The 27,711-nt window shown below is 36.8% G+C and overlaps 1 protein-coding gene across 4 annotated transcripts in view; it reads right to left on the bottom strand.

Annotated features, from left to right (window-relative positions):
* ATP8B4 (ATPase phospholipid transporting 8B4 (putative)) overlaps positions 1-27,711 on the bottom strand; it is a 263,861-nt gene that overhangs the window by 52,488 nt on the left and 183,662 nt on the right. For all 4 annotated transcript variants that reach the window (XM_078079369.1, XM_078079372.1, XM_036101921.2 and 1 more), the window contains 6 exons: positions 24,617-24,782; positions 17,369-17,557; positions 11,321-11,436; positions 7,858-8,022; positions 6,749-6,860; positions 4,846-4,951 (listed from right to left, as the gene is read on the bottom strand). In XM_078079369.1, the coding sequence (XP_077935495.1) occupies positions 4,846-4,951; positions 6,749-6,860; positions 7,858-8,022; positions 11,321-11,436; positions 17,369-17,557; positions 24,617-24,782 (854 nt within the window). The remainder of the gene's footprint in view (positions 1-4,845; positions 4,952-6,748; positions 6,861-7,857; positions 8,023-11,320; positions 11,437-17,368; positions 17,558-24,616; positions 24,783-27,711) is intronic.

Raw genomic sequence — 27,711 nt, 5'->3', positions numbered from 1 at the left:
CCCCCTCTACTGCTCCCCGTTTGTGCTTGCACTCTCTCTCTCAAATAAATAAAAAAATAAAATATTAAAAGAAAAAAAAAGAATTGTCTCTGTGATAGTCTCTACCATAAAAATTCAGCCAGTCAATAAATCTGTCAATCAAATATCAAATAAAATCTGATCATTGCTAATATACCTAGTTCTGTGCCACTAATGGCAGAAGACAGGAAAGCAGACAACATAATTCCTATCCTCGAGAACGTTTTCCAAGATTGGTATTTACCTTCTTGGGAAATCCAAAGTATTTACTAGGACACCTATCTTTAAAATGACGATGTGAGAATGACCAGGAGTGCTTTAGGAATTTTTTTTTTTCATTCGTCCCAGATATTTTTTTAATTTAAATTCAATTAATTAACATATAATGTATTATTTGTTTCAGAAGTACAGGTCTGTGATTCACCAGTCTTATATAATACCCACTGCTCCCCAATGTCCATCATCCAGTTACCCCAGTCCCTAACCCCCTCCCCTCCAGCAACCCTCAGTTTGTTTCCTAAGATTAAGAGTTTCTTATGGTTTTTCTCCTTCTCTGATTTTGTCTTGTTTCATTTTTTTTCCTTTCTTCCCCTATGATCCTCTGCAATGTCGATAAACACATAATCACTTTTAATAACTGCATAGTCTCCCATTGCCAGTGTATGTCATAGTAATTAACAAAATCCCTTGTGACTGGGTATTTGAGCATTTTCTGATTTTCTATTATATTGATGCAGCAATCAATATTTCTTTATATACCTATTCAGACATTTATCCACTTGTTTAAAGACAATTCCCAGAAGTAGTGATCATTGGATCAAAAGTGTACATATATGTAATTTTGAAATATGTTGTGAGTTTGCCCTCTAGAAAGTTTCTACAAACTTATACTCTAAACAACAATTTATAAGAATTCATATTTCTCCACATGCCTTCCACTTAATGACAGTTATGCCATCTACTTAGTCAACCAAAGGTAGCTGGATAAAATCTTGAGATAGTAACTTGGTTCCCTACCCCTTCTGCAATCACCACCACTACTACAGATGACCCTCTTTACTCTGAAACATACCTTGCCTCAGGAGATCTCACAGAACCAAATACAGAGGGAACAAAAAAGAGTCAAGATCTTGCTTTTTAAGTACCAAAATAGACTCTTGAAACCCATAGCAGCATTGATCTTGAATTTTGCTAATGGGCTTTTTGAGAGGGAAGAAAAAAGGTTCTCCAAGTTTCATAAGACAAATCCTTAAAGAAATCAAGGCATAAAATGTTGCCATAAGCAACAGAGTAGAAAGCCCATCCAAGCCTAGAGGTAAGGGACTACGAAGAGAAGCTTAGATGCTGGTGAGTCATTAAAGAAAGCTGGGTCCTAACTCACACCCCAGACCAGTAGTGGATGGAGGAATGTGTGGGTAATGGAATCCTCAGATGAGTTTTTGGGAATCTGAGTATGGAATAGTTGCGGTATGGTGACAAAGAAGGTCTAGAGTAAAGGAATTTCAGGAACAGAGGCGGCCTTGTGAGAGCACAAGTCTTCTCAGATACACAGATGAAGAGCAGCCACACTTTTCCTATTTCCCCAGGAGCATGTGGAAGTGAGCCAAGAGGGACAGCCAGCAACCCAGAGAGACAGGAGACCAGACAGGGACACAAAAGTGGGAAGTGCTAGATGTCAGCCGGGTAGATGATGAGGATCAGTGACAGATGGGGTAACTGTGAATCCTAGACTTGAACTAAATTTACCCAAAAGTGCCTATTTTAATTGTTCTGCCATCAGGCATAAAGAGGTTCAAGTTCAGTTTTATAAAATTTAAAGAGTTTTTGTTCTTGCACAGTTGAGTGCATTCTGGGCTGTGAAAGTCAGACAAGCTAGAAATGACATAGGCTCCTACTTCTCTTCACATCCAATCAAATTCCGAGTCCTATCCATTCTACCTCCAAAAGAGCTGTCAGTTTCATTCCACTCTTTTGGCCTCACTGCCTTAGTTCAACCTCATCATCTCTAAACTCCAGTATTCCAACAGCTTCCTGATGCATCTCCTGATACTGTTCTTTTTCCCATCAAACATACTCTATCTATCCTGTCACTGGAGTGTTATTTCATAAATGTAGAATTGGGTTTGTTACTCATCTGCTTAGAAGCCATTCACATCCACTCAATAACTTTAGGATTCAGTATAACCACTTTCACTTGCCAATCAATCACCAATCTGTCTCTGAAAAAATGGTCCTCACCTTTAATTCTATCATACACCCTAGCTACCACATGGAATACTGCTTCTGGAATAGAACATGATTTCCTTCATGTTTCTATGCCTTCATGTATGCTGTTCCATCAACCTGCAATATCCTTATCCAATGTAACCAATTGAGGAAGGGATCCATAAAGGTTGTAATAGGTCAGCATGTTGTTTTCAATATCTTAAGAAGGTTAATAAAAATATAGATGGCTATATGATAAGAATGTATAGACTCACCACTTTTTCTTAACTTTTGTGTTATTTTTAGCTACCATTACATCAAGTGGGTGCAGAAAGCTGGTATAGCATGCTTCTGGCAGCTGATTGCCTATGTCTTTGCACAATACATATTGGGAAATCTAGTTAATTATGACTGATATAATTTTATTATTATTTATATAATTTTAATATAGACTCCACAGAGTCTATTGCGGAAACGTTAATTAAAGTAGTCCCTGTTGTGGGAACAAGGGCTGAAGAAAAGGGATAAAGGGGAAGGGAGGAAGTGGGGAGAGAGGGGGAAGGCAAGAAAGGTGCTCATTGAATGGCCACAAATCTTTACATTCTTACCTCTTTTAATCTCCTGAATAAGTCTACAGAATAGATATTTGTATATTTTCCCATTTACAAATGAGGAAACAAATCAAAGAGAGGTGGAATAGAATATTTAAAGTAACTTAGCCTGCCAGTGAGTTGGAAGCCAAGATTCTAACTTGGGTCCAGCTAACACGAAGCCCATATCCTTCCTCTTACATCTGCTGTCTCTCCCTGGAATTTATTCTGCTCTCATCACTACTCTGGTGTGTGACCTCAAGTGAAGCTGTAAGATGCCTCAACAATTACATTTTTTTTTATATCAATCATTTAAAGGGAGTAAGAATACATCCAACATATGTTTAGAGAGACATGTGGCAAGTGATTTGGTGCACAGGCTCTGGGACCACACTAGATTCAAATACCAGCTGAACCACTAGCCAGTTGTGAAACTTCAGGCATGTTATTTACCCTATCCATGCCTCAACTTCCTGATCTGTAAAATAAGGATAATGATAATGCTTAACACTGGGTTGCTTTGGGAATGAAATGCAATACATGTATCCTGCTTATAACAGTGTCCCAGGCACTGTTTCAAAGCATTTAGCACTAGGCGCATTATGGTCTAGATCTGCTCACATCCATCTTCCCTCAGCAAGAGTTAAATCCCCCCCACCACAAAAAGGTCATTTAAAGAGATTTTCTTAAAATATTTAATTGTTATTAATTACTAAACAAATTATTAATATTTCCCCCAATTTCCCAATGTATTTGGCAAAGATTTGCAATCTCGATCTTATCTTCTAACCAGCATATACAGCAGTTTTCTACTGGGAGTAAAACAGTGCGGAAGTTGGGAAATTTGATCTACAAGTAGAAATCGGTGGTGCTGACAGTTAAGACTTCCTTTATTTTCAAGGTTCAGGAACAAAAGTGTAATGATGGAAACACATTAAGGAAGCCCATAGTGTTCCACTGCTGTGTTGAGGGGAAGTTAGCCCCATCTAGAATGTAGCAAAATATATGCAGTTTGCCTCTAATGCAATAATCTGTTTGGCCAGACCCAAAATGGATTGAGTTTAGAGATGCTACTGCAAGCATTAGTAAGCAAACATTGTTATGACAGCATTTTTTAAAGTTCTGGTAAAATAATTATGCAGACTTTTAAAATCTTCTTAAAATAAAATAGGAAAAAAATAAAGGATAAAATTGGCAGATTTTAGGAAATGTTATTTCTCAAAATTTAATGTTTGTCCACTCTTACCTAATTTCAGCAGTTATGTATTTTCGTATTTGCAGCAGTTACACAAATTTCACAGCATTCTATTTCTCATAAGGATTATATAGCTGCGTTTAACAGTCACTGTGTCAAAATACCTACTTTCTTTAATGCTGAAAGACTATTCCAACTTTACATACCATCTCCTCCAGCTGCGTTTTTCAAATTTATCTGATCAATTTCACCTAGGTACTTATGAAAATACAAGTCCTCATCCCCTATCCCCTGGAGATTCTTAATTTGGGGGGCCAAATTGAAGCTAGGGAATTGCTATTTTAAACAAATGCCCTCACTGAATCTGATCACTCATCATATAAGAGCTAGGCACTCACCAACACACAGTTTTAAAGGATAATTTAATGTAAGTGATTTGAAATCCTTTTCTAAAAATACTTGGAGGATGCCTGGGTGGCTCAGTCGGTTAAGCATCTGCCTTCAGCTCAGGTCATATCTCAGGGTCCCAGGATCGAGTCCCACATCGGGCTCCTTGCTCAGCTGGGAGGCTGCTTCTCCCTTGCCTGCCGTTCCCCCTGCTTGTGTTCTCTCTCTCTCCAACAAATAATAAAATCTTTAAATATATATATATTTTAAAAAATAATAAAAATACTTGGAAAATGTTGGAGGCCTGAAGACAATGTTTCACTACTGATGTCAAACTTATCTTATGAATAGGAGTTTAGGAAACATGCAGGAAGAATTCTATTCCAAAATAAGGCCACAGGAACTATCTCTCCCTTTCTCTCTTCCTTTCTTTTTTCCTTCAACACTTACCTGAGTTCTTCTCTGACTTCCACTGCTGTGTTCCCTGCTATAATGAACACATCATTCATGTCATCAGTCAGCATGTTGCAGGCATAGCCGATGTTGATGGCAGTTTCTGATACAAAATAAAACCCACCTCAGTTAGAACATTACTTAATAACATAAGTACCTTTTTCATAAAAGTTTTGAGGCATTACCCTTTAATGTCAGAGAGAGTGTGATGAGAGATAAAATCCAAGAAACCCAGAGGTAAATTCAAAGGCCCAGGTTCCATGATCAAATTCGCCACTTGTTAAATCCATGGAGAAGTAGCAACATCTATGAATTCTCAGCCTTCTCATCTAGTTTTTGAAAAAACTTCTTGATTCCCAAAATTAGTATTTATGAAAATACCCTAAGGCCCTGTGATATAGTGAAATGTGTAAATAAAAAACTTTTTACCTGAAGTCCCAAATACTGCCTTTGGAGAGCTAAAATACTTAATTTAGCTATTATTTAATCTGATGTGGTATACACATTGAAAAAACTCACAAATTGTTCAGTTGAAAGCAAAAAATGTTCTTATAATAGCTTTATAGTTCTCCCACAGGCAACATTGCCATTTTCCCATTAAGTAAATTAAAGTTTGGAATTTGACTATCACCTCAAAGACCACGCAGGACTGCTGCTACTAGGTAAGTGGAGGAGTACATGATATTGAGCAGTCCTTCCTCCACTTCTGTAGAACTGGACCCTTGGATAGTTAGGTAGCCCTTCCATCCTCAGTATGGTCATTTGTTTCCCATTCTATTGGGTCATTAGGCTCTTGCCAATTCTATGGGATAATTAGATTTGCCCTAAGTCTGAAGGCAATTGATAAAATCTTAGCATATCCTTTGTATAAGCCACAGAAATGAAAGCTAAATAAGAGTAAACTGGTGTATATTCATAACTAAGTAAATAGTTATGAATGTACCCACTGATCAATGTCAAACCCTAGGAAGTCTCTACTAAAACACCACAGAGCTCAACTCTCTACTGTTTATTTTTTGTAATCACTGATTTGGGTGAACACATGGAGAACTGACTTATCTACAAATCCTCCAATGTTCTAAAAAATATGTAACAAGTAGATAGAATCTTGAAAACATGTGTGTGCCAATTTACTAAATATTCTGGTTTACTAATGACCAAGCATAAAATCATTTTTGTTTTAACGATTACTGCTAGCAATAGATCCAAAATGCACTGATCCCTTTTCCTTCTTAGGAAACACAGTACCCTGAACATAATGACTCTTTCTATGCTGACTTGGCATTTTGTCATGTCTGAAAGTGGGTCAGCTCTCATTGTACCACTACATGGGCAGTCCTGGAATTTAGCCTAGTTGCACTGGTACGCCTGTGGTGATTGATAAAATGCCAGAATATTTCCACACCAGTTGATACATAGCCACTTCCCTGTCTCCCCAAAGCCTGCCTACCATCCTGACCCCGTCCCTAATATCCCCAAACCTCCCTACCATCAAGAAAATAAAGGAGTAGTTAGGTCACCAATGTCTCCAATGGAGGTCTCCAATGTCCTGCTTCAGTGCTATGCCTCTCTCTGTCCTGATTGGGGGCACTGCTCATGTGAAACAATAAACATTTTTTAATACCATTGTTGCCTACAGGTGAAACTATCATATTTAAGAAGCAATTGAGCTGAAACTCAACTGACTGAAGAGTATACTATAGAAGACAATTCATTAGTTTTTGTTTTAAATAATAAATTTTTGTAATATATTAGCCTTCCTTTTTATATTTCAACTCTTTCCTATGTGAAGGGCTGTGTAAATATCTAATTCATTAAGCTTTCTGGTTAATTAAAAATTTACCAGAGAAATTATTGCCCCCCCCTTTCAAGACATCATCAGCATCCGTTTTCAATTTACCTTGTTTGTCTCCTGTTAGGACCCAGATCTTAATATTAGCTAATGATAAACTTGCAATCGTTTCAATAACACCCTCTTGTAACTTATCTTCTACAGCAGTGGCACCTAGTAGCTTCATTGAAAAATAGAGAATACCTTATGTTAATGCAGGCAAACAATATCCACAATATCTATGGCTTTAAATCACAGAGTTTAGAGGTCAAGGAACATGAATTGAAGAAGGAAGTTATGATGCATTGATACAGCAAGCATCTTATTACGTGCAGTGATGGGTTGGGAAGGTCCTCAAGAGGAAGTTCCCAAATCAAGCCAACTGATAGTCACACCAGTTAATGGCAGAGATACTGGAGGTTAGAATTTATGAGGGGTCTGATATGCTCAGGTAACATATTAGCATAAACCATCAGAAGCCATTTGGGCTTCTAAGAACTGAAGAACTCCCCAGCCTCTTCCCAACTTACATCAACATGGAAAGGTCCAAAGGAGAGCCCTAATCTCATAGTAAGAATCACAAAAAAGTAGAGCCATTCTCCTAAATTAACAAACCAGCAGATATCATAAACTAAAAAGTGAAGGGTCTTGTGTAATATTTCATCCAGAGATGAACATAACATGCTCCTCAGTATCTCAAAATAGCTAAGCATCTTGACCACTGGGCCTCAGGGAAGAGCAGTTTCTAAAATAGATCATACTCTGGGCAACACAGATATCATCAGAACCTCATGGCCTAGGGTGGTTTAGAGCTATAGCCACTCTTCATGGAAAGTTTCCCTGCTCAAAAAGGTAGATCATAAAGAAAGCAGGAAAAAAAAAACAAACACATAACATCAAGGACATACCAGAGGCTGACAAAGAATGGAGATGCCACTATCTTCTACTTTGGGGAAACTTCCAATTGTATAAGCTACTGCTAATAGAAATAATCCTCTAAGCTCTCTAGGGCCATACATGGCAAACTTGAAGCTGATGTATAGAGCACGAATCAGTGTTTGAGAGGGTAACATCTACTATGTGCAAGATGATTTGGCAATGGATTATTCCTATGCTAGATCTCTAAACACATACTATCCCTTTTATAAACAGAAACGATCATGCTTCCAAGCTCATACCATTAAATCCCTTTCAATTTCTTCATATAGCCCAGCTATCCGTTCATCCCTCTCATCCATGAGAGCGCTTGCATCTTCAAGCATCTTATGCCACTCTTTAAAGTACTTGTCATCCAGATCTCTGTATGCAATGGCCAAGGTTCGAAGGCCTTCCCCTGCAAATTCCTGTCAGAGCAGAAATAGATATAGTAACCATCACAGAATGGTAACCATGGCAATAACAGCAACAATAGTGGGTAAGAAGTTTTTTACTTAAATTCATTTTGTCCCAAGAGTATTATTTGGCCATCCTGACCCCCAACTTTTTAATCCCCTTGGAAATGGGATATAATGTTTGTATTTGGTATTTTATTTCTATGGGGTTAAAACACTCAGGGGAGCTAGCCTTCCCCCTCAAGATAGCTGCAAAGCCTGCTGAAGTGCCCTAGGTGAGAAGTGATCAACCACACCCATGACTTGAGATATCCATTTGAAGCAACATAGATTGGTTCCAACCTGTCCCCTGCATGAAGGAAGCACTCCTGGCAGTAAGAGAGACCCAGCCTGTTTCATGGCACATAGCCCTTGACTTCCAGCAGACAGGAAAGGATCCTCAGGGGAACCACAGCTCTCAACAAAGGCAGGAGCTCTCTCAAAAGATGGCAGCATGACATCTCATCAGTCTTGTCATGTTCCACCTAATAATATAGCTATGTCTAAAATTAACTGAGTCCTACTTCTTTTTATGCTTGAAATCTTCCATAATAAAAAGTCAAAGTCAATTACAGATGAATAAATAAACATTGGTCAGGTAACAGAAGTTGAAGCATATTAAGGTTATAAGAATAACCTCTAGGGGCAAAAGGGAGAGTGAGGCAGAAAAGTCAATACAAATATTTGCTTCTGGGAAGCAAGAAGTAGAGGCTGACTTTTACTTTTCATTCTAGATCATCTGTAAATTTTCTTACTTTTTGCTATATGAAAGTTTTATTTTAATAATTAAAATTCTTAGAAACTTAAAAAACATCATCAAGTCAGGTTATTTTCAAAAATTACTATTTTTGAGAAACTAATTTCTATGGAGTATTTAATAATTGGTCAAATTAATTGAAGAGTCATATTTTTCCTTTAGTGTCTCAGTAAACTGATGATTTCTCAAATGATACCTTTGGTGCTTTATCCTTCTAATAGGAAAAATAAGTAAATAAAAATGGGAGACTGGTAGTTGCTAAGTGTCTCACATAGCCACAATAGCTAGAAACATATGTAGATTGCTTTGGGGAAATGTTAAAAACCTCCCACTTTGTCTAGGCCTCCAGTGGTCATTTTATGGGCCTCTACACTGCAAGTGTTATTATAAAATTTCTGCTCCTTTGGGCATTGCCACTGAGCATATCTTCTCTGTTGTGTTTTGGCTTATAGAACAGACATAGGTTTGTGATCAGGCACAAGTTAAACCATGACACACCCTAATTCGGTAAATGGAAAGTAAATTCAGTGCATGCTGCAATGATGTGGTTTTGCCCACAGAGACCATGAAAATTATCCAAATTTATCTTGCAGGCAATTGGTAGCACTCTGGACATTGTAATCACATTTTGCAAGACCACCACTGGGTTCCCTACTGATCTGAAAATCTAGTTACTGCCTTGTAATGATCTTTTGTCCCCTTAATTCACAGAAACACTTCTTTGCCTTTAACTTGCAACCACACTGGGCATGACCAGTGCTTTCCTCCCGGTTCTATACAACAGTGAATCAACTCAAAATGGCATTACAAAAGGGGACAGATGATTTAAGTTATTTAATTAGTGCATGAATCACAAGTTTAATCCTAAATGAGCATTTGAGCAAGGTCGTTTCCTACCATTAAACAATTCAAAATCAATTATTAAGTATAAATTGAAAACCTCAGAATTTAAAGTCAAATGAACAAAGTGAATGAAGCAAAGAGCAAGTCAAACTGACATTACCTGGAAAAAACCTCTTCTGCATAGAAATATAAAAAGACCAAATTAGACTTCCTATACTTTAGTATGAAAGGAAAACATATGAAAATCCAAAGCCTTTGGTGTTTGAGCAATGGCAAAAATCAGATACTTATGATTCTAATGTTGTTTTCATTAAAAAAAAAAATTAAAAAGACCATGCCAGCCTTCTGGAAGAGATTAAAAGAAAATCAAGAATGCTCTATTGGAAAGACAAAAACAATAGCTATGTTTGTAACCAATATTACTAAACCATCATTCTTTAAACTTAAAGTCAGGGAGAGGGATTTTTTTGTTTTGTTTTATCTATTTGTTTGTTTTTTAAAGATCCAGGGAATGTTTTGTATTAAATATAGGGCTTGACAAAGGACATGAATCCTCAATAATTTTTTAAAGGAGAGAAACCAATGAGGATATGAGAGTTTTGACCAGTTGCCCTTAAAGTTCATATTCGGCTAAATGGAACCTCAAATAAATATTAGAAAGACACTTGAATCTTCAGGTTTAAACCAGGTTAATGTTCATATTAATTCATAGACTCTTACTCTTTTGCCAAAATATATGTGCCAAATTTATATGGCATAAATATATATGCTAAAGATTACTCCTGCTCCCTTCAAAAAGCTTTTGTAAAGAAATTATGCACAGTCTCAGAGTATGTGCATTTGATAGCTTCAACATAAAGAATATAAGTGACTCATCATGATTTATGACCTTAACAGAAGGACCCCTGGAGGAGAAAGTTGGCTACTATTTTCCCCTCAGCATCTAAGCATGACCCTAAGCTATTCCCTGGAGGCGGGGGGGGGGGGGGGGGCGGTAATCATAAGAAACTCCATTGGTGTCAGACACATTAGAACCCAAGAGAAAGCAACTGTCCTGCTCCTCTTTCCAGAACCAGTCTCCAAGGGAAGAAGCCTCAAACTGCAGGGGAGTTAGAGCAGGTTTCCCTAGGTGTCCTGAGCCTTTCCCTGGCCAGAGTTCAACAGCGTACACTCAGCGGCTACTTCACAGCTGCTGTGTGTTAATCCATCTGTGGTAAGACTGATCAGACTTTCAGCAGGCCAAGGAGAGGGGTCCATGTGCCAGGTTCCAGATATTCCCTGGCACAGTTTCCTGTGCTTTCTATTTCAAAAGTCAGATCATTAGGAGAAGGAAGGGAAAAATGAAGGAGGTGGGGAATTGGAGCAGGGAGACGAACTATGAGAGACTATGGACTCCAGGAATCAAATTGAAGGTTTTAGAGGGGAGGGGGGTCGGGGGATGGGTTAGCCTGGTGATTAAGGAGGGCACGTATTGCATGGAGCACTGGGTATTATAGACAAACAATGAATCATGGAACACTACATCAAAAACTAATGAGGTACTGTATGGAGACTAACATAATAAAATTTTTTTAAAAAGTCAGATCATTTCGCTGATATTTTAAAAATTAGATCTAATCATAGGAAGTGGCCAAAGGGCCATCGTGCTAACCTTCAGACAGAAGCACTTACACTGAGATGGTTTGTCGTCAAAGTCAGAAGGTCTTCATTGGATGGATGAAGTTTTTCAAATAGAATAGTGTCTGCTCCTTTGGAATAAAGCTTTATCTGTCCTTCTGGGTTTCGAACTGAAAAGAAAAATTTTGCATAGGAGATAATCAATGAAATCTGTCGAAACTAGACTTCCTAGGGCTCCAGCTAGGAAATTTGGAAATGGGCATAACGTTTTGGCCAATAGTAAAATATTCAGTGCCTTTAATTAGAAGGTCACTATCTAAGTCACTTGGCCTTATTCCTGTTCTATTAACTTAGAAATATTCCATCTACTGGAATCCTTTGATTTCCCAAACTCGGAAACAAGTGTTTTTATTCAGATGTGTATGACCTTACCATTTTCCTTGCCTATTATTTTGAAGGGTTGATAAATTCAAATTAAGCCTTCTGGATTGAACAGAATTGAAAGAAAGCTTTGCCTGCCTGTCTCCTGGTGCGAAACTCAAGACCTACTGTAGGAATCAACTATCACTGTTATGCCAAATGATCTCCACATGGAATTCTAGCCATTCAAAGCCATGGTTTACGCACTAGTTGTCGGTCCTTGCTGATGTTTTTCTTTACCCTCTTTACTCACTGGAAAAGCCCTTTCTTTCATTCTTGGTGGTTGATTTTTTCAGTCACAATCCTGGCCTGCAAGCCTACCTCACATGGGGCTTTCAAAATTAGTTTCTACCTTCTTTTAACTGGAATTCTGTATCAGTTAGGGCTATGCTTTTAATCTGCCCCCCCTCCCCACGTTTGGGAATGACAGCCCTGATGAGGATCCCCTTCATTCCAGTCTTTAAGCCTTCCCCTGGCTGTCCCACATATTGCTGTCAAATCTTTTTTTAAACTACAGAATCCTTGGCCTACATTTGTAGGCTTGGTTTTACAGCTTGGCGCATACTAGGCCCTTAATTATTTGTTTCAATGAATGAATGAACGAACGAACGAACGAATGAATGAATGAATATATGAATGACATGGCAATATATTTCTTTCCAGGAACTATCTACAATTTAAGACAACTTTCTGGGTCACACCGTAATGGTCTGAACACTGACCATTACAAGCTTCATCATAGCAAAGATTGTTACATGCTTTCCACTCAATTATACCTTTTCTCTAAAGTAGAATGCCTCAAAACAAATGAACATAAATACTGACTACTATTAATTTAACAGAATATAAAATTTAGAGCTTGACTTAAAGGAATATAAATACCAAAGTATAATAAATTAATCTCCCTTCTTACCTTTAACTACTCTTACTTAAGACTTGATCTATTCTAGTGTCCTCCTAGCTTTGAATATATTTAATGCACCCTGGAAACTTTTTTGTATTGGGACTTGTCTAGGGCTTGTTTTCTCTCCTAAAACCCTTGGTCAGCTCTCCTAGTTGCCAGAATTCATGCAGTTCTTCTTGTACTCTGGCTCTAATTGCCCACATTGGGGAAAAAGAAAAAAGCATATATAATTTATCTAATTGTTCAAGCTGGGGGGAGACGGAACATTTAATCCTAGCTTTCTTTTGCTTTCCTTCTATAGCAATCCAAGTTAATAATTTCTCCCTTATTTTCTCCCTTCCATCACCAGAGCTATAAAGGCCAAGTATGTGCATCCTACTTTTACCAGTATGACTTCTCTGTGACTGTTGTTTATAGTCCAGGCTAGGACATCAGTTCTCAAACTTTTTGGTCTCAGAACCCCTATACACTCTTAAAACTTTGTGAGAACTCCAGGGCTTTTGTAAAGTGGGTTATATTTATCAGTATTTACTATATTAGAAATTAAAGTTGAGAAATGTTATTATATCAATGGTCTTATGACACTAATTCTATTACTGTAATAATGACTATTATAATAATTATAATAAACATATTACATATTAACATAAATAACATTTCTATGAAAATAATTATAATTTCCACAACAGAAAAAAAATTAGTTTGGAGAGTGGCATTGTTTTACATGATTACAGTTCTCTTTAATGTCTGGCTTAAAAGATGGTCGGACTCTCATATCTGCCTCTGTGGTTCAATCTGTTGTGATATCACACATCATGTGGCTTTTATAAAACTCTGCAGTAGACTCATGAGAAAAAGAATGAAAAAGACAAATAACATTTGTATTATTATGAAAATGTTTTTGTCCTTGTGCATCCTCTGAAAAGCTCCCAAGTTTTCGTAGGGTTCCCTAGACCACACATGGAGAATCACTGGTCTAGGAAATCACAAACCAATTATGATTTGTGCAAATCCCTTACCATCTCTTCATCTCAGTTTCTACATATGAAAAGGAGATATTTAAACACTCTAACTTTTAGGGTCCTTTCAATCTACATTTTTCTCATTCAGTAAAGATTTTCCATTTCTTCCATGTTTTTTTCTTAACCCAGCATTAGTCCCTTTAAATTTGAGTTTGTGTAAATCCAATTTCATGGAATCTTGCTTAATTTTACTCACTAAACCTTTCCTTTTGCAGCTCAGCAAGTTTTGTATCTCTTCATTCAAGGCTTCTATTCATTTCTGCTAGGAAATCTCAAGGCTAATCAAGTCTCACTCATTTCAGAAGTTAGCCTTTTTAAAATGAATTAAAAAGAGAGGCGCCTGGGTGGCTCAGTCAGTTAAGCATCCGACTCCTGATTTTGGCTCAGGTCATGATCTCAGAGTCATGGGACTGAGCCCCGTGTTGGGCTCCATGCTCAGTGGGAAGTCTGCTCCAGATTCTCTCTCTCCCTCTGCCCCTCCCCCTGACTCTCTCTCTCTCTCTCTCAAAAAAAAAATTAAATTAAAAAGAACAACAGTTTTAAATGGTCAAGATAACATGTGGGCAAAGTCTGGACAAAAATCATAGATTTTTAGTTATAAATTCTTCTCCCATTGCCAGTCCTTTATATATTGGTGTTCTTCAAAGATTTTCCTAGGATCTAATTCCCCTTCCACTCTCCATGTAGTCACATTCATTTCTATAGCTTTAGGCTCCAGTGACAGAATGATTGCTTTTAAATGTATATCTCCTACCCAAATCTATCTCCAGCATTCCCTTCCAATCTGTACATCCAACCACGAATTAGATATCTCCTTTTGGATGTGCTCATGCACACCAAACTCAAACTGGACACATTATCGTCCTCCAATAACTAGGTATTTCTCTTATGTCTCCATCTCAATAACCAGCTTCACCATTCACTCAGTCTCCCAAATCAGATATCCAGCCATACTTGAAGCTCCTCTCCCTCCACCACCCATACATCCAACTACAGCCATGAATTTCTCTTCATCATCTTATCGCTTGCCTATATTATCACATTAACCCAAATGGTTTTATTCATTTCAACCCTGCTTCTCTCCAAACTCTTCTGTAATCCAGCCAGAGTCATCTTCACACTACTGCTTAGAATCCTGCAATAGCCTCCATATGCCCTTAGATCAAGTTTGGACACTCTTAACATGGCATAAACAGGAATCATTAAGCCCTGTCCTTTTCCAGCCTATTTCCTACCTACCCTATTTCACCATCTTCTTCTGGGTGCGATCACACAGAACACTTTTCAATTCCACATTCTCCCTCAGCATCAAGTCCCTGGGACATGGTAGGCACTTACTAAATATTTGCTTAATTGAGTTGAATTATAATTATGCAAAATTCATTGAAAGCAGAAGCTATGCCTTTGTGACATAAAAAGAAAAAGGTCAGAAATGGTTTCCAGGTGTATGCTATAGGAGTAAATGCAATAGCAACACTGTGAAGGGTGATGAGTAATTCTATTTTGCCATATTTCAGTTGGATGGCTGTTCATATGTCCACACAGAGAAATGCCTGTTATATGGCAGTGTGATTTGTATTTTGATCCTCTCTAAAAAGTTTAGAGTTGAGCAACTCTTTCTAAAGATCTTGCAAGGGTTTTTCAAGGAGCTAGCCTATTTATTCTTCCTTAATGTTTATTGCCACTTGCCTCTATTAGTAAGTATCTTTGAATTTTATCTCTGTATTTTTATTTACACAATGAGAATTGGTATAACAAGATCTATATGTTTATCAATATAGTAGATTCTATACCCTCTGACAAAATTCTTTATAGAAATCTATTTTTATTGAGGTACCTGAATTAAATCAGAGCTCTTGCCCTGGAATGAAAGTAGTACTAGTATCAAAACTATACATTTATGACTTAATCAATGATAGCGCCCCCTTCAAAAAAAAGGGGGGAGGAGAAAGAGGAAACAGATGGAGAAGAAAGAGGAGGAGGAAGAGAAGGAAGAAGAGGAGGAAGAAGAAAAAGAGGAGGAGAAGGAAGCAGAGAAGGAGGGGGAGAAGGAGGAGAAGGAGGAGGAGAGAAGCAACAGCAGCAAATATGTGAGTCTTCACATCAGGGTGTTGTCCCCACAGACCAAGCCATATGACAATCATGAGACTAGCATTGTTTTTTGTGCCTTATTATCAAACAGAGATTTTTCTACCCTAGTGGAGCCCCTCTTTCAAATTCCTCCTGATTAAAAACCAAACAGAACCAAAATAAAGCCCACAAGCTTCCATGCATTCTGTGGTGGAACATTACCTTTCTTCATATGGGATCCATTAAGCCAAACATCTGAAGTTTGTGGTTAGGCTGTGATTTCTCCACAGCCCGTAGTGGTGACTGATGCTGCGGGAAAGCCAAAAGTTTCCCTGTGTAGCAATTTTAGGTTTTTGTCAACACCCTCATAGCAAAGAGAAGCCAGTTCTAGGCCAACCCAACATTAGTAACACCTCCCCTGAAGCTGTAAATAGAAGATTACTTCTGCTAATACATCATTAGGCCAAAGCCTAGAGCAGCACATGTGCTCTTCAGCAGTACCAATGAGGACTGCCTACAGCCTGTTCAAAAATAAATAAATAAATATCCTCAGGTGATGTTTGGTTTTTACCTGCTGAGTGCAATCTCCCACAGCTAGTTTCAAGTAGTTAGAGGCCAAAAACCTACCATGTATACACCTGTTTTCTGTAGTAGAAACTGATTTAATATGATGATCAGGATATTCATAAATTACAACGTATTGGGTTAAATCTTATTTAACAAACATTTATAGAAAATCTACATGCCAAGCTCTGGGCATTTTAAGACGACTAAAACACAGTATTGCCCTCATGTAGCACATACTCTAACAACTGGGAAGATCATGAGTATCATGGGGCTGGTATCACACTGGTGTTATGAACAAGATGCTCTGAGGAAGAGACGAATGCAGTTATTTGGAGAGTAGAAAAAGCATTGAGGGAATAGGGGACATTTAAGTTGGACATTTCCAGGTGACTAGAAGTTTTCCAAGAGAAGTAGGCAAGAGGAAAGTCCTAGGTAGAGAAAATAGCACACACAAAGGGTAAAAGTACACAATGCATGCCTGGAATGGCAAGACCTAGTAAGGCTTGGGAAGTTTGGGGAAGTAGAAGAAAAGTAGATTGAGGTCAGATTGTAAATAATCTTGACCATCCTGTTAAAAATGTTACCCTCTAAGTTCTAGGAGGCCACCAAGGAATTTATGTAGGATTTATGGCAAAATCAGGCCAATGGTTTAGAAAGAATACCCTGGTATCAACACAGAGTATTAAGTTTTTGAAGATACTGCAGTAATATAAGCAAGTAGTGGTGAGAGCCTTAACTAAAGCAGTTATACTGGGAAACATCTCTAGGAAACACAAGGAGTAGTATTTGAGGATCTATTAATTCTCTGTGTCTCAGTTTTGTTATCTTTAAAATGGGCATAAAAATAACAGTACCTACCTTATAGGGTTGTTGTGACAGTTAAATCAGTTAATTCATGAGGAGCATCTACCATAGCACTGGACTTAATAAGCACTTTTATATATTACTTATACTTATTACTGCAGTGTTAAGGCTAAGTTGAAAATGAAAGAAGTTCATAAAGTCACAAAAAAAAATCATAACTCTCAGTACATAACCAAGAGTGAAATCATTCTTGAGAAGCAGGAATGTAACGAGTACTATTAAAAGATCAAACATAATCTCAGCTACCAGCCATACCTATGACAGACATCCTTTTTCTGATATTGTTGAAGTCCAAGAAGGCAAGCAGTTGGTAAGTAACCAGTGTTCCCAATTCTTCTACAGTTATTGTCTCTGGGGTTCGAGACTTAAAAATGAACCCAAAATTTCTTGCAGCAGTCACTAAAGCCCCTTCATCAGGTGACTGAACTTGGTAAATCAGCTGTCCTAAAATGAAAAGAAACTATCATGTGAAACAACAGCAAAAAAAAAAAAAAAAAAAAAAAAAAAAATCTATTAAACAAAAAAGGAAAAAAACCAAATACATTAATATGGAGAATAATCGCTAACATTCACAGAATGCCAATACTAATGTCAACTCATCTATAACACTGAACTCAAGTGTTAGCTCCAGAAATCAGAACTTTTTTGCTTGCCAACCAGCTGGACCAAGTGCCTGTCCTGCGGGATACTACAGGACGCCAGGCATACCACCACCACAGCCCTTGTCATCTTATACAAAAATACCCATTTCTGCATCTCCCTTTCCACAATGCTGAAAGTTTCTCAGGTCAGAGGCTGTATCTTTGTATTTTCAGTGACCAGAGATGTGCAGTGGAAGTTTCACAAACTAAAACACTTAATATGAATTAACTCACATAATCCTCACAGAAAGTCTTGAGGTTGGGATTATTAAAATTATTATTTCCATTTTATACCACTGACCTATGACTATAGAGGTTATATGATTTTTGCAAGATCACACAGCCAAAGAGTAATAGAACAGGTATTCCAAATTCCACTTCAGTCTGCAACTAATGACCATTTTATGAGAATGCATACAAGATACCCTTGAAATCAAACTGGTGTGTTCATTCTTGGTGCTTGATATTGTGAAAGTACTGGGCTGGGAGTAAGAGGGGAGAAGAAAGAAAAATAATGAAATGAGCCAAAAAACCAAACTAAAACAAAAAGCCATAAAAATACAGCATGTATAAGGTAAAACCTTCTATATAAAATTCTATTATCTTTGTAAAAATACATTAGAAAAAGTAGGCAGAGCTATATCCATATTTACTGAGTTATAGTAATGCCCAAGATAAATTCTTAAAAAAATGAATTGCATATTAATGTGTATGATTCCTTTTCATAAAAAACAAACCAACTTATTATGTATATTCATATACACACACACACACACAAGTGGAAAGGGTAAAATGATGCACACCAAATGTTATCATTTGTTACCACTGTAGGGGTGAGATTGGAGGAGTTCACAGAAGAAATTATTAGCTTTGCCTTTATAAACTTTGTACTGTGTGGTTTTCCCTTATATGGTGCCATAAATTAATTTTGAAATTCAAAAAGGGAAAAGAATTAAAGCAATTACTTGATTTACCTATGAAATGATATAACTTCCACTTCTGGCAACATGGTAAACTAGGTGCTAGGACAAACTTCCCTGCTACAAACAACTACAGATTCTGTATAAAACATTTTAATTTTTTAAATACATTCATGAAAGATGTACTGGCAAGAAAACAAGAATTTTTCAGGTCAAAGACCGAGGGAAAAAATAAAATGAATAAAAGAAGACTGTAGCCAGCGTTTGCCTTGAGGGCGTTTTCTGAACCAGGAGAACTTGATCATTGGTTTCCAGCCTCTGAGGGTTCATGCATATTTGCACCCTAAATTCATAATATCTAAGTGGCTTAAAAAAAATCGAACTAAAAATTTAGTTTAATATGTTCCTGTGTTAGAACACTGACCAAAGCAAAGCAAGTCCTTTCTGGAGGAACCAGTCTTTACCTTAGGACCCAAAGAATTTCTAAAAATAAACTTCCAAGTAAAATGGTCATCTCACAGTGAAAAATCATTAAAATCCCAATAAACAAGACACAGTGAGAACCAACAGAAAGAAAAGAAAGAATAAAGACCTGCAAAAACCCCAGATATTGGAATTATTAGAAAAAGCACACACAAATACTTAATAGATTTCAAAAAAAGAGTCATAAAATTAAGATTTGATAAAGAACCAAAGACCTTATAGAAATTAAAAATTAAAAGCTGCAAATTAGATACTACTAGAGAAAGAAGTAATGTACTGGGGCGAGGAGGATGGAGAAAATTCCAGGATATATCCAAAATGACAGAAAAAGGGAAAAATGAGAGACTTCTTAAAAGGCATAGAGAACAGAGTGAAAATATCTGACACTGAACATCTAATATGAGAGGGGAAAATGAATCAGAGGCAACGCTGGAAAAAATACATGGCCAAGGAAACTCCAGAAGTGATGAGAGATGACATTCTACAGATTCATGAATCTCAGTGAATTCCAAGCAATATAAATTTTATAAAAGCCCACCCCTATAGTGAGAACATGGAAGGAGAAATCTTAAAAGTAGCCAGGGAGAGAAGACTGATGACCTTCAGTCTGACAGCTGGACTGAGAGCTGACTATACGGTAAGAGAAATAGTAGCAGGATACAGTGGAGTACCTTCAGTGTGTTGAGAGAAAATTGTCACTTTAAATTTCTGCACACAGCAAAATCTTCAAGAATAAGAATGAAATAAAGTTGTTTTTCAAACAAAGTTTTTGAAAGTTTACTACCAGGAGGTTCTCCCTAACAGAAATTCCAAAGAATACACTTCATGTCAACAGAAGATCAGAGATGGGACAAGCATTAAAGAGCAAAGAAATTAGTAAGTATACAGGATAAATCTAAGGAAACACTGACTATAAAAACAGTAAAAACATCTTGTGGGATTAAAAAAGAAAATACATGACAAGAGGACTATATAATTCTTCTTAGAGGGTTAATTAGTGTTGAAGGGTCCTGAAGTCTTTGTTTTGTTCAAAAGAAGGCTTAGACTTTGATAAGTTCATTATGCTAAAATTTCTAGGCTAACCACTAAAATACAAATAAGGATTCCAAAGCAGCAGATTAAAATGGAATAAATCCATAAGAGGAAAAATAAAAAAGAAGAGACTAAGACAAAAGATGGGGTAAATACAAAATACAAAATAAGATGGTAGAAATAAACTAAATATACCAATATTATATATTAAATACTTAAAGTCTAAATATATCAATAAAGGTAATCAATAAAGGTAATAGACTAAATGTTCTGTCAAACTAAGTATTTTTTTAAATGTCAAAATTATGCCATTCACAAAAGATGTGTCTAAAACACAAAGACTGACAGGTAGATTGGCAGGAAATAGTGGGAAAAGATAAACAATACAAATCTAACAAAAGTAAAACATCTATAACTATATTCATATCAGCCAAAATAAACTTTAAGGCAAAAATACTACTACAGATAAAGAGGATCAATGTATATTGATACAAGTTTAATTTAAAGAGACATAAGTCTAAACGAATATCTAATGACATGACCTTAAAACATAAAAAGCAAACATTGACACAGCTACAAACAGAAATAGACAAATTTACCATTATAGTCGATGATTTTAACATACTCATTAATTGTGAAATTGAGTACTCAAAATAATCCACAGAGGGTTAGAAGACTGAACAATTCAATTAACAAACATTATCTCATGGATATATTTAGAACCCAGGACCTAATAACCGTAGAATGTACATTCATTTCAAGCACACATGAAACATTTATGGAAACTGAATACATACCAGGCCATAAAGCAAGCCTCAATAAATTTTAAAGGATTGATACCATGAGGCAGTAAGAAAAAATATTCTAAATTTTTTATCTCTTTAATTGCAATACACTAAAATAAAAAAAAAATCCTATTAAAAGCTCTTGTACTTTCCACTTTACTGCTTCTAAAATTTCTTCCTGGAGAAGGAAATGAGAATGTCAACTTCCCCAAATGACTTCTCCATGAAACAGCACACATTTAAAATAAAAGCGATAGCTTCAACTATAAATTATACAATCATAAATTTTAAGCTTATTAGATTTGGGTTCTAGTCTTTTCCATAATTAACATTTATATATGAAAACTTTGTTTTTCAAGGTACTTTAACATACGGATTTAAGCTATCTATCCTGTAATTAAAGCTTTAAAAGGAGAGCAAAATAATTTCCCCCTACTCAGTGATGTAATCCTTCACTTAGAATTTGATATCTTAAAGCAAGAGACAGAAACAGTTTAAAGGATATATACATCTACATCTCTTCACTTCAAAATACCTTTATATAGCAAGATATTAGCCAATACCCACCAGAACGGGTAAAATTTAAGAATGATAATACTAAATGGTGGCAAGAATGTCAAGGTACTAGAACTCTCATACACTGATGGTGGGATTTGTAAAATGATACAACCACTTTTGAAAAATAGTTGGGCAGTTTCTTATAAAGTTAAACATATCCTAAGTGTTTACCAAAAACAAATTTGTTAAATATTTTTTAAAGACATAAAAACATTTATGGCAAACCAAATGTGCATGAACAGAGGACTAGAAAAGAAAATTATGGTACACTCGCACAATGTAATATTACTCAGCAATAAAAATGAATGAACTATTGATTGATACAACAACATGGATGAATGACAAAAACATTACATTGTGTGAGGGGTGCCTGGGTGGCTCAGTCAGTTAAGCGTCCAACTCTTGGTTTCGGCTCAGGTAATGATCTTGGTCAGGGTCATGAGATTGAGCCCCGCATCTGGCTCTGTGCTCATAGTGGAGTCTGCCTGAGATTCTCTCCCTTTCCTTCTGCCCCTCCCCCTGCTCATGCATGCTCTCTCTCTCTCTCTAAAAAATGAATAAATTTAAAAAAAAAAAAACTACATTATGTCAAAGAAGCCAGACACAAAAGAATACATATTGTATGATTCCATTTATATGAAGTACAAGAACAGTCAAAACTCATCTCTGATGATAGAAATCACAGCAGTGGTTGGCTGGGCAGGGGTGGGGATTGTGGACTGAAAAGGGACAGGAATAATCTCTCTGGAGTGATAGAAAGGATTTACACCCTGTTGGGGATGGGAATGGGGGTTACATGGGTGTATATAATTGTCAGAATTCATCAAACAATACACGTAAGATCTGTGTGTTTTATTGCATTTAATTATATCACAGGGGCGCCTGGGTGGCTCAGTCGTTAAGCGTCTGCCTTCAGCTCAGGTCATGATCCCAGGGCCCTGGGATCGAGCCCCACATCGGGCTCCTTGCTCAGCGGGAAGCCTGCTTCTCCCTCTCCCACTCCCCCTGCTTGTGTCCCCTCTCTCGCTGTGTCTCTCTCTGTCGAATAAATGAATAAAATCTTTAAAAAAAAAATTATATCACATTATGAAAAAATTTTAAGTGATACTAGAAAAGAAGAATGAATGCTATCAGTAAACTAGAATTTTGACAAATGTCTGCAAGATAAAAAGTAGATTTGACCACTGAAGAAGTAAGAGAAAAACACAGCTCAAAGCATTTGCAAAAGAAAATGAATACAGAGGTAAGAGAAATCCTCAAAAGATTCTCCAGACTCAGAGTCAACAAATGAGAAGAGAAGTGCTCTTGGGGGCATCATTAGTAAAATTAGTTGAAGAATTCCACTCAGCACTCCAGCCCATCTGAGCTCCTCCTTCTGCCAGCTTACTCAGAACTGGCTTCAGTGTCAGTTGCCTCCAGAACAAAACCTTGAAAATGTTCTTCTACACAAAGTGTACATTCCACTAAAGGAAACCTCAAAGATTTGAGTGCTGCAGCTGGAGACCAAAACTGAGAAGAGACTGAATCGCTTGAGAATTCCACAAGAATAAGAGAGAAAATGAGGGAAAGGAATCTGATGATTGACATTTTCTTCCAGGCCAGACCTTCAGTACAACTCTCTCTCAAGTGGGAGTTTTGCCACAGACTCCTAGCACTAGATCTGAAAAAGTAAGATAGTTAAGCCCAGATACCATATGAATTCCTGGAGGGAGGAACCCCACACCCAGAAGATGAGCTATGTATTCTATCTCTCCCCCACAACCTCGGGAGATTGGCCACTGTAATCAGAATCTACATTCAGCAAGGGACAAACAGGGATTCTCAAATACAAATAAGAATAGGCAACCACAATTCATCAAACATTTGAGAACAATATGAAAATTAGACACAGAATTCAAAAAAATAACATTCCATAAAATGAAAAATCATAGAGGAAACAAAAGAAAATTTCAAATTAAGAAAATAAAGATCCTCAAAGAGCACTAAGGAGGATATAACATTAAAATAAAAACAGCTATTAAAATAAAAACAGTTTGGGAAATGAAATAAACTCAAAGGGCAAAGATAAAAAGAATGCCTTACTTAAAGGCACTGTGATATCCTCAGATAAAAATATAATTAATCATTGTTCTTAGAATTATAAAGATCAGTTTGAGTCATAAATATACTTATATAAATCCTCACAGCAATTAAAACTGGGGGAATGGGTCAGTCCAGCATCATGGAGGACAAAACTGTGGCTTGAATGTAATCGCAAGAAGGAAAAAATAAAGAAAAAATATATATAGAGAGAAAACATATACAAGTGTATATATGTACATATACACACACATATATATGACATACATGCATACATATATACAGTCAACAGTCTTTATATATTTCACTTTGAAGTTGAAATTACTTGGGTGGTAATTTTTACTCACTCACTGGTAGCAGAAAGAAATAAAACTTATGAATGGAATAGACTGGGCTCAAATGGAGCAAGAAGCTGATTCACTATACCATTATCTACCTGCCTCATTGCTTCAATATTAAAGTGGCCCAGCTGATCTTGTTCTATTCTATGAACCCTGAGCCCTATACAACCATCTTAATAGTGTGAGGACTTGTTCATAATGGGGACTAAGAGCATCCTACTCTCTGTGTACATCTATCCCCATTATTGGGAAAACTCATTCATTCTACGCATATGCCTGATCATCATCTATTAGATGTTTGTGTTAATGACGAGAGCTAAACACCTCAACTGTTATTTTCCTACTTGTCCTGGCTATCAGGAAGCTCACAGTCAAATATGGTGCTTGATCATTAGAAAGATTTCATCCCCTTATACTTGCACATTTGGGCCCTCATCTTTCTATTACTCCTATTTCTCTTCTTTTTCTCTCCTTTGCAGTCTCTCCATAATTCTTGGAAAACACTCAGGATATAAATTCATACAAAGAAAAGCTGGTGATAGGTAAACCCCTTATGCAATGTATACTTTTAATCAGAACATCTTTCTAACTCCAAATATTTTATAGAAGTATCATTTCTGATTTAAAAAGCAAAGCTCACCACTCAGACATGCTATGTACTTACCTGCACTATTTTCCTCTGACATTACAGTGTGACAAAGGGCAAGTAATCGAAGAAATTCATACACTTTGGAATCCCCCAGTTTAACAGATTCCATCAGATGATGGTCAAAGAACCGAAATGTTGTATCTGCTTGGGGATTGACTGAGAAATCCACAGGCTCATTTTTCTGTAGGAGAACAATAGAAAAAAAAACTATACACCTCCTTCCAACAACAATCTTTTAAAATTCAAAACACTTCCTCTATGTATTTTTAGTGTTTGTATGATTTTTCAGCCTCGAACATCTGGCACTACAATGGCTTTGTTTCCTCATTACTGTTAAATATCATCTTCTCCTTTCAGAGCCAAGTACCAAAGCAGTGACCCTTCCAAAAGCATAAGGAAAAAAAATATCCAATGGCTGTACAGATCCTCAAATACTTATTGCAACTCCAACATACAAAGAAGCCCTGATGTTTTTTTTTTTTCAAAACCTACTCAATGACAAAACCTGACCTGACTTGAATTCATATTGGAAGCAATATCTGACCTAGAATGGTATGTGTCTAATTATAGACTTTAGTCCACTTAGTATGAATTAATATTTTCCAATGCAAAAATATTAATGTGTTTTATTAGAGTACTTTCTCAGATCTCTCTGGAGATACTGCATAATACAATGATAGGATTAAAACTGGGATCTTGAAGAGATATTTGCACTCACATGTTCATTGCAGCTTTATTTACAATAGCCAAGAGGTAGAAACAGCATAAACATCCATCAACAAATGAATGAATAAAGAATACGTGATATACAGATACAATGGAATATTATCCAGCCATAAAGAAAGAAGAGAATCCTGTCTTCATGCCACAACATGAATGAACCTTAAAGGCACATGTTTAAGTGAAATTAGTCAGTTACAAAAGAACAACTACTGCATTATTCCACTTATCTGAGGTACCAAAATAGTAAAACTCATAGAAACAGAAAGTAGAATGGTTGTTTCCAGGGACTGGAGGAATGGGGGAATGGGGAAATGGGGAATTGCTGTTAAATAAGTATAGAGTTTCTGTCATGCAAGCTGAGAAAGTTCTAGAGATCTACTGTGCAACTTCATGAGTATTGTTAATAACAGTTTACTGTACACTTAAAAATGTGTTGAGTAGCCATCAAAAAAAATGAAATCTTGCCATTTGCAATGACGTGGATGGAACTAGAGGGTATTATGCTAACTGAAATAAGTCAATCATAGAAAGACAATTATCATATGATCTCAATGATATGGGGAATTTGAGAAAGAAGGCAGAGGATCATAGGGGAAGGGAGGGAAAAATGAAACAAGACGAAACCAGAGAGGAAGACAAACCATAAGAGACTCTTTTTCTTTTATTAACATATAATGTATTATTTGTTTCAGGGGTACAGGTTTGTGATTCATCAGTCTTACACAATTCACAGCGCTCACCATAGCACACATCCTCCCCATGGTCCATCACCCAGCCACCCCATCCCTCCCACACCCTCCACTCCAGCAACCCTCAGTTTGTTTCCTGAGATTAAGAGTCTCTTATGGTTTGTCTCCCTCTCTGGTTTCATCTTGTTTCATTTTTCCCTCCTTTCCCCTATGATCCTCTGTCTTGTTTCTCAAATTCCTCATATCAGTGAGATCATATGATAATTGTCTTTCTCTGATTGACTTATTTCACTTAGCATAATACCCTCTAGTTGCATCCATGTCGTTGCAAATGGCAAGATTTCATTTTTGATGGCTGCGTAATATTCCTCTGTGTATATGCGTGTGTGTGCGTGCGTGTGTGTGTGTGTGTGTATACACACACCACATCTTCTTTATCCATTCATCTGTTGATGGACATCTAGGCTCTTTCCATAGTTTGGCTATTGTGGACATTGCTGCTATATCATAAGAGACTCTTAATCTCAGGAAACAAACTGAGGGTTGCTGGAGTGGAGGGGGGTGGGAGGGATGGGGTGGCTGGGTGATGGACATTGGGGAGGGTATGTGCTATGGTGAGCGCTATGAATTGTGTAAGACTGATGAATCACAGACCTGTACCCCTGAAACAAATAATACATTATATTTTAATAAAAAATTTAAAAATTTTTTAATTTTAAAATTTAAAAAAATCATACAATAACAAAAAAATGTATTGAGTAAAAAAAAGAAAAACATGATAAAAGAAATAGGGTAGAACAAAATAGTGGAAGATGATTCGATAGTAAATAAGAACGCTGTTAATTCACTGGCTTCTGGAAAGCACAGAACATACTTCTAAAAGTTTATTATTCAAAGCACTAGTCCTATGATAATGTCTTTGCAAAAATCGGTTGATAGGAAAATACTTTTAATATATACTTCGTCTTGGGGTGCCTGGGTGGCTCAGTCGTTAAGCGTCTGCCTTCGGCTCGGGTCATGATCCCAGGGTTCTGGGATCGAGCCCCGCATCGGGCTCCCTGCTCGGCGGAAGGCCTGCTCCTCCCTCTCCCACTCCCCCTGCTTGTGTTCCCTCTCTCGCTGTGTCTCTCTCTGTCAAATAAATAAAATCTTTAAAAAAAATATATATATATACTTCATCTTGGAGAATATAGAATATTTTATATTATATCCAAGTATATGAGAAGATCTGCATACAGGACACTCAGTTGTGTTTATCCCAGAATCATAGAGACTTATTTAATCACAGATTGTTTTGTTCATGTAAGAAATTTTGAAAACAACTTCATTAGGGGAAAAAATGATCAACTCACTAGTAAGGAGTAAAATACACTCTGACCTTAGAATTCCCTGAAACTCCCAGGGAAGAAACTGTGACTCAAAGAGATCATAGCCAATCAAGCTGTCATTCGAGTATAAATTCAGTACATAGTTCATGTTTGTTATGAACCTTCTTGAAACTAGAGGATGAACTTCATCCAAATAAGGGATAACTGGAAAAATCATTAGTAAAGGACTAGTTAGGGGTGAGCACTAAATCCCTTAAAGTGAAGGACTAAGTCTAAAAGAAATAGAGAGATTAAGATGCCAAAACAAAATATCTATATGGTATACCTTGACGACACAAGATGAAAAGACAGCTAAAAAACTGGAAGATAT

This window comes from Halichoerus grypus, chromosome 8 (genome assembly GCF_964656455.1).
Source record: "Halichoerus grypus chromosome 8, mHalGry1.hap1.1, whole genome shotgun sequence".
In the NCBI taxonomy this organism is placed as follows: domain Eukaryota; kingdom Metazoa; phylum Chordata; class Mammalia; order Carnivora; family Phocidae; genus Halichoerus; species Halichoerus grypus.
The sequence above is the reverse complement of the archived record's forward strand: the minus strand, read 5'-3'. Positions and strand labels throughout refer to the sequence as shown.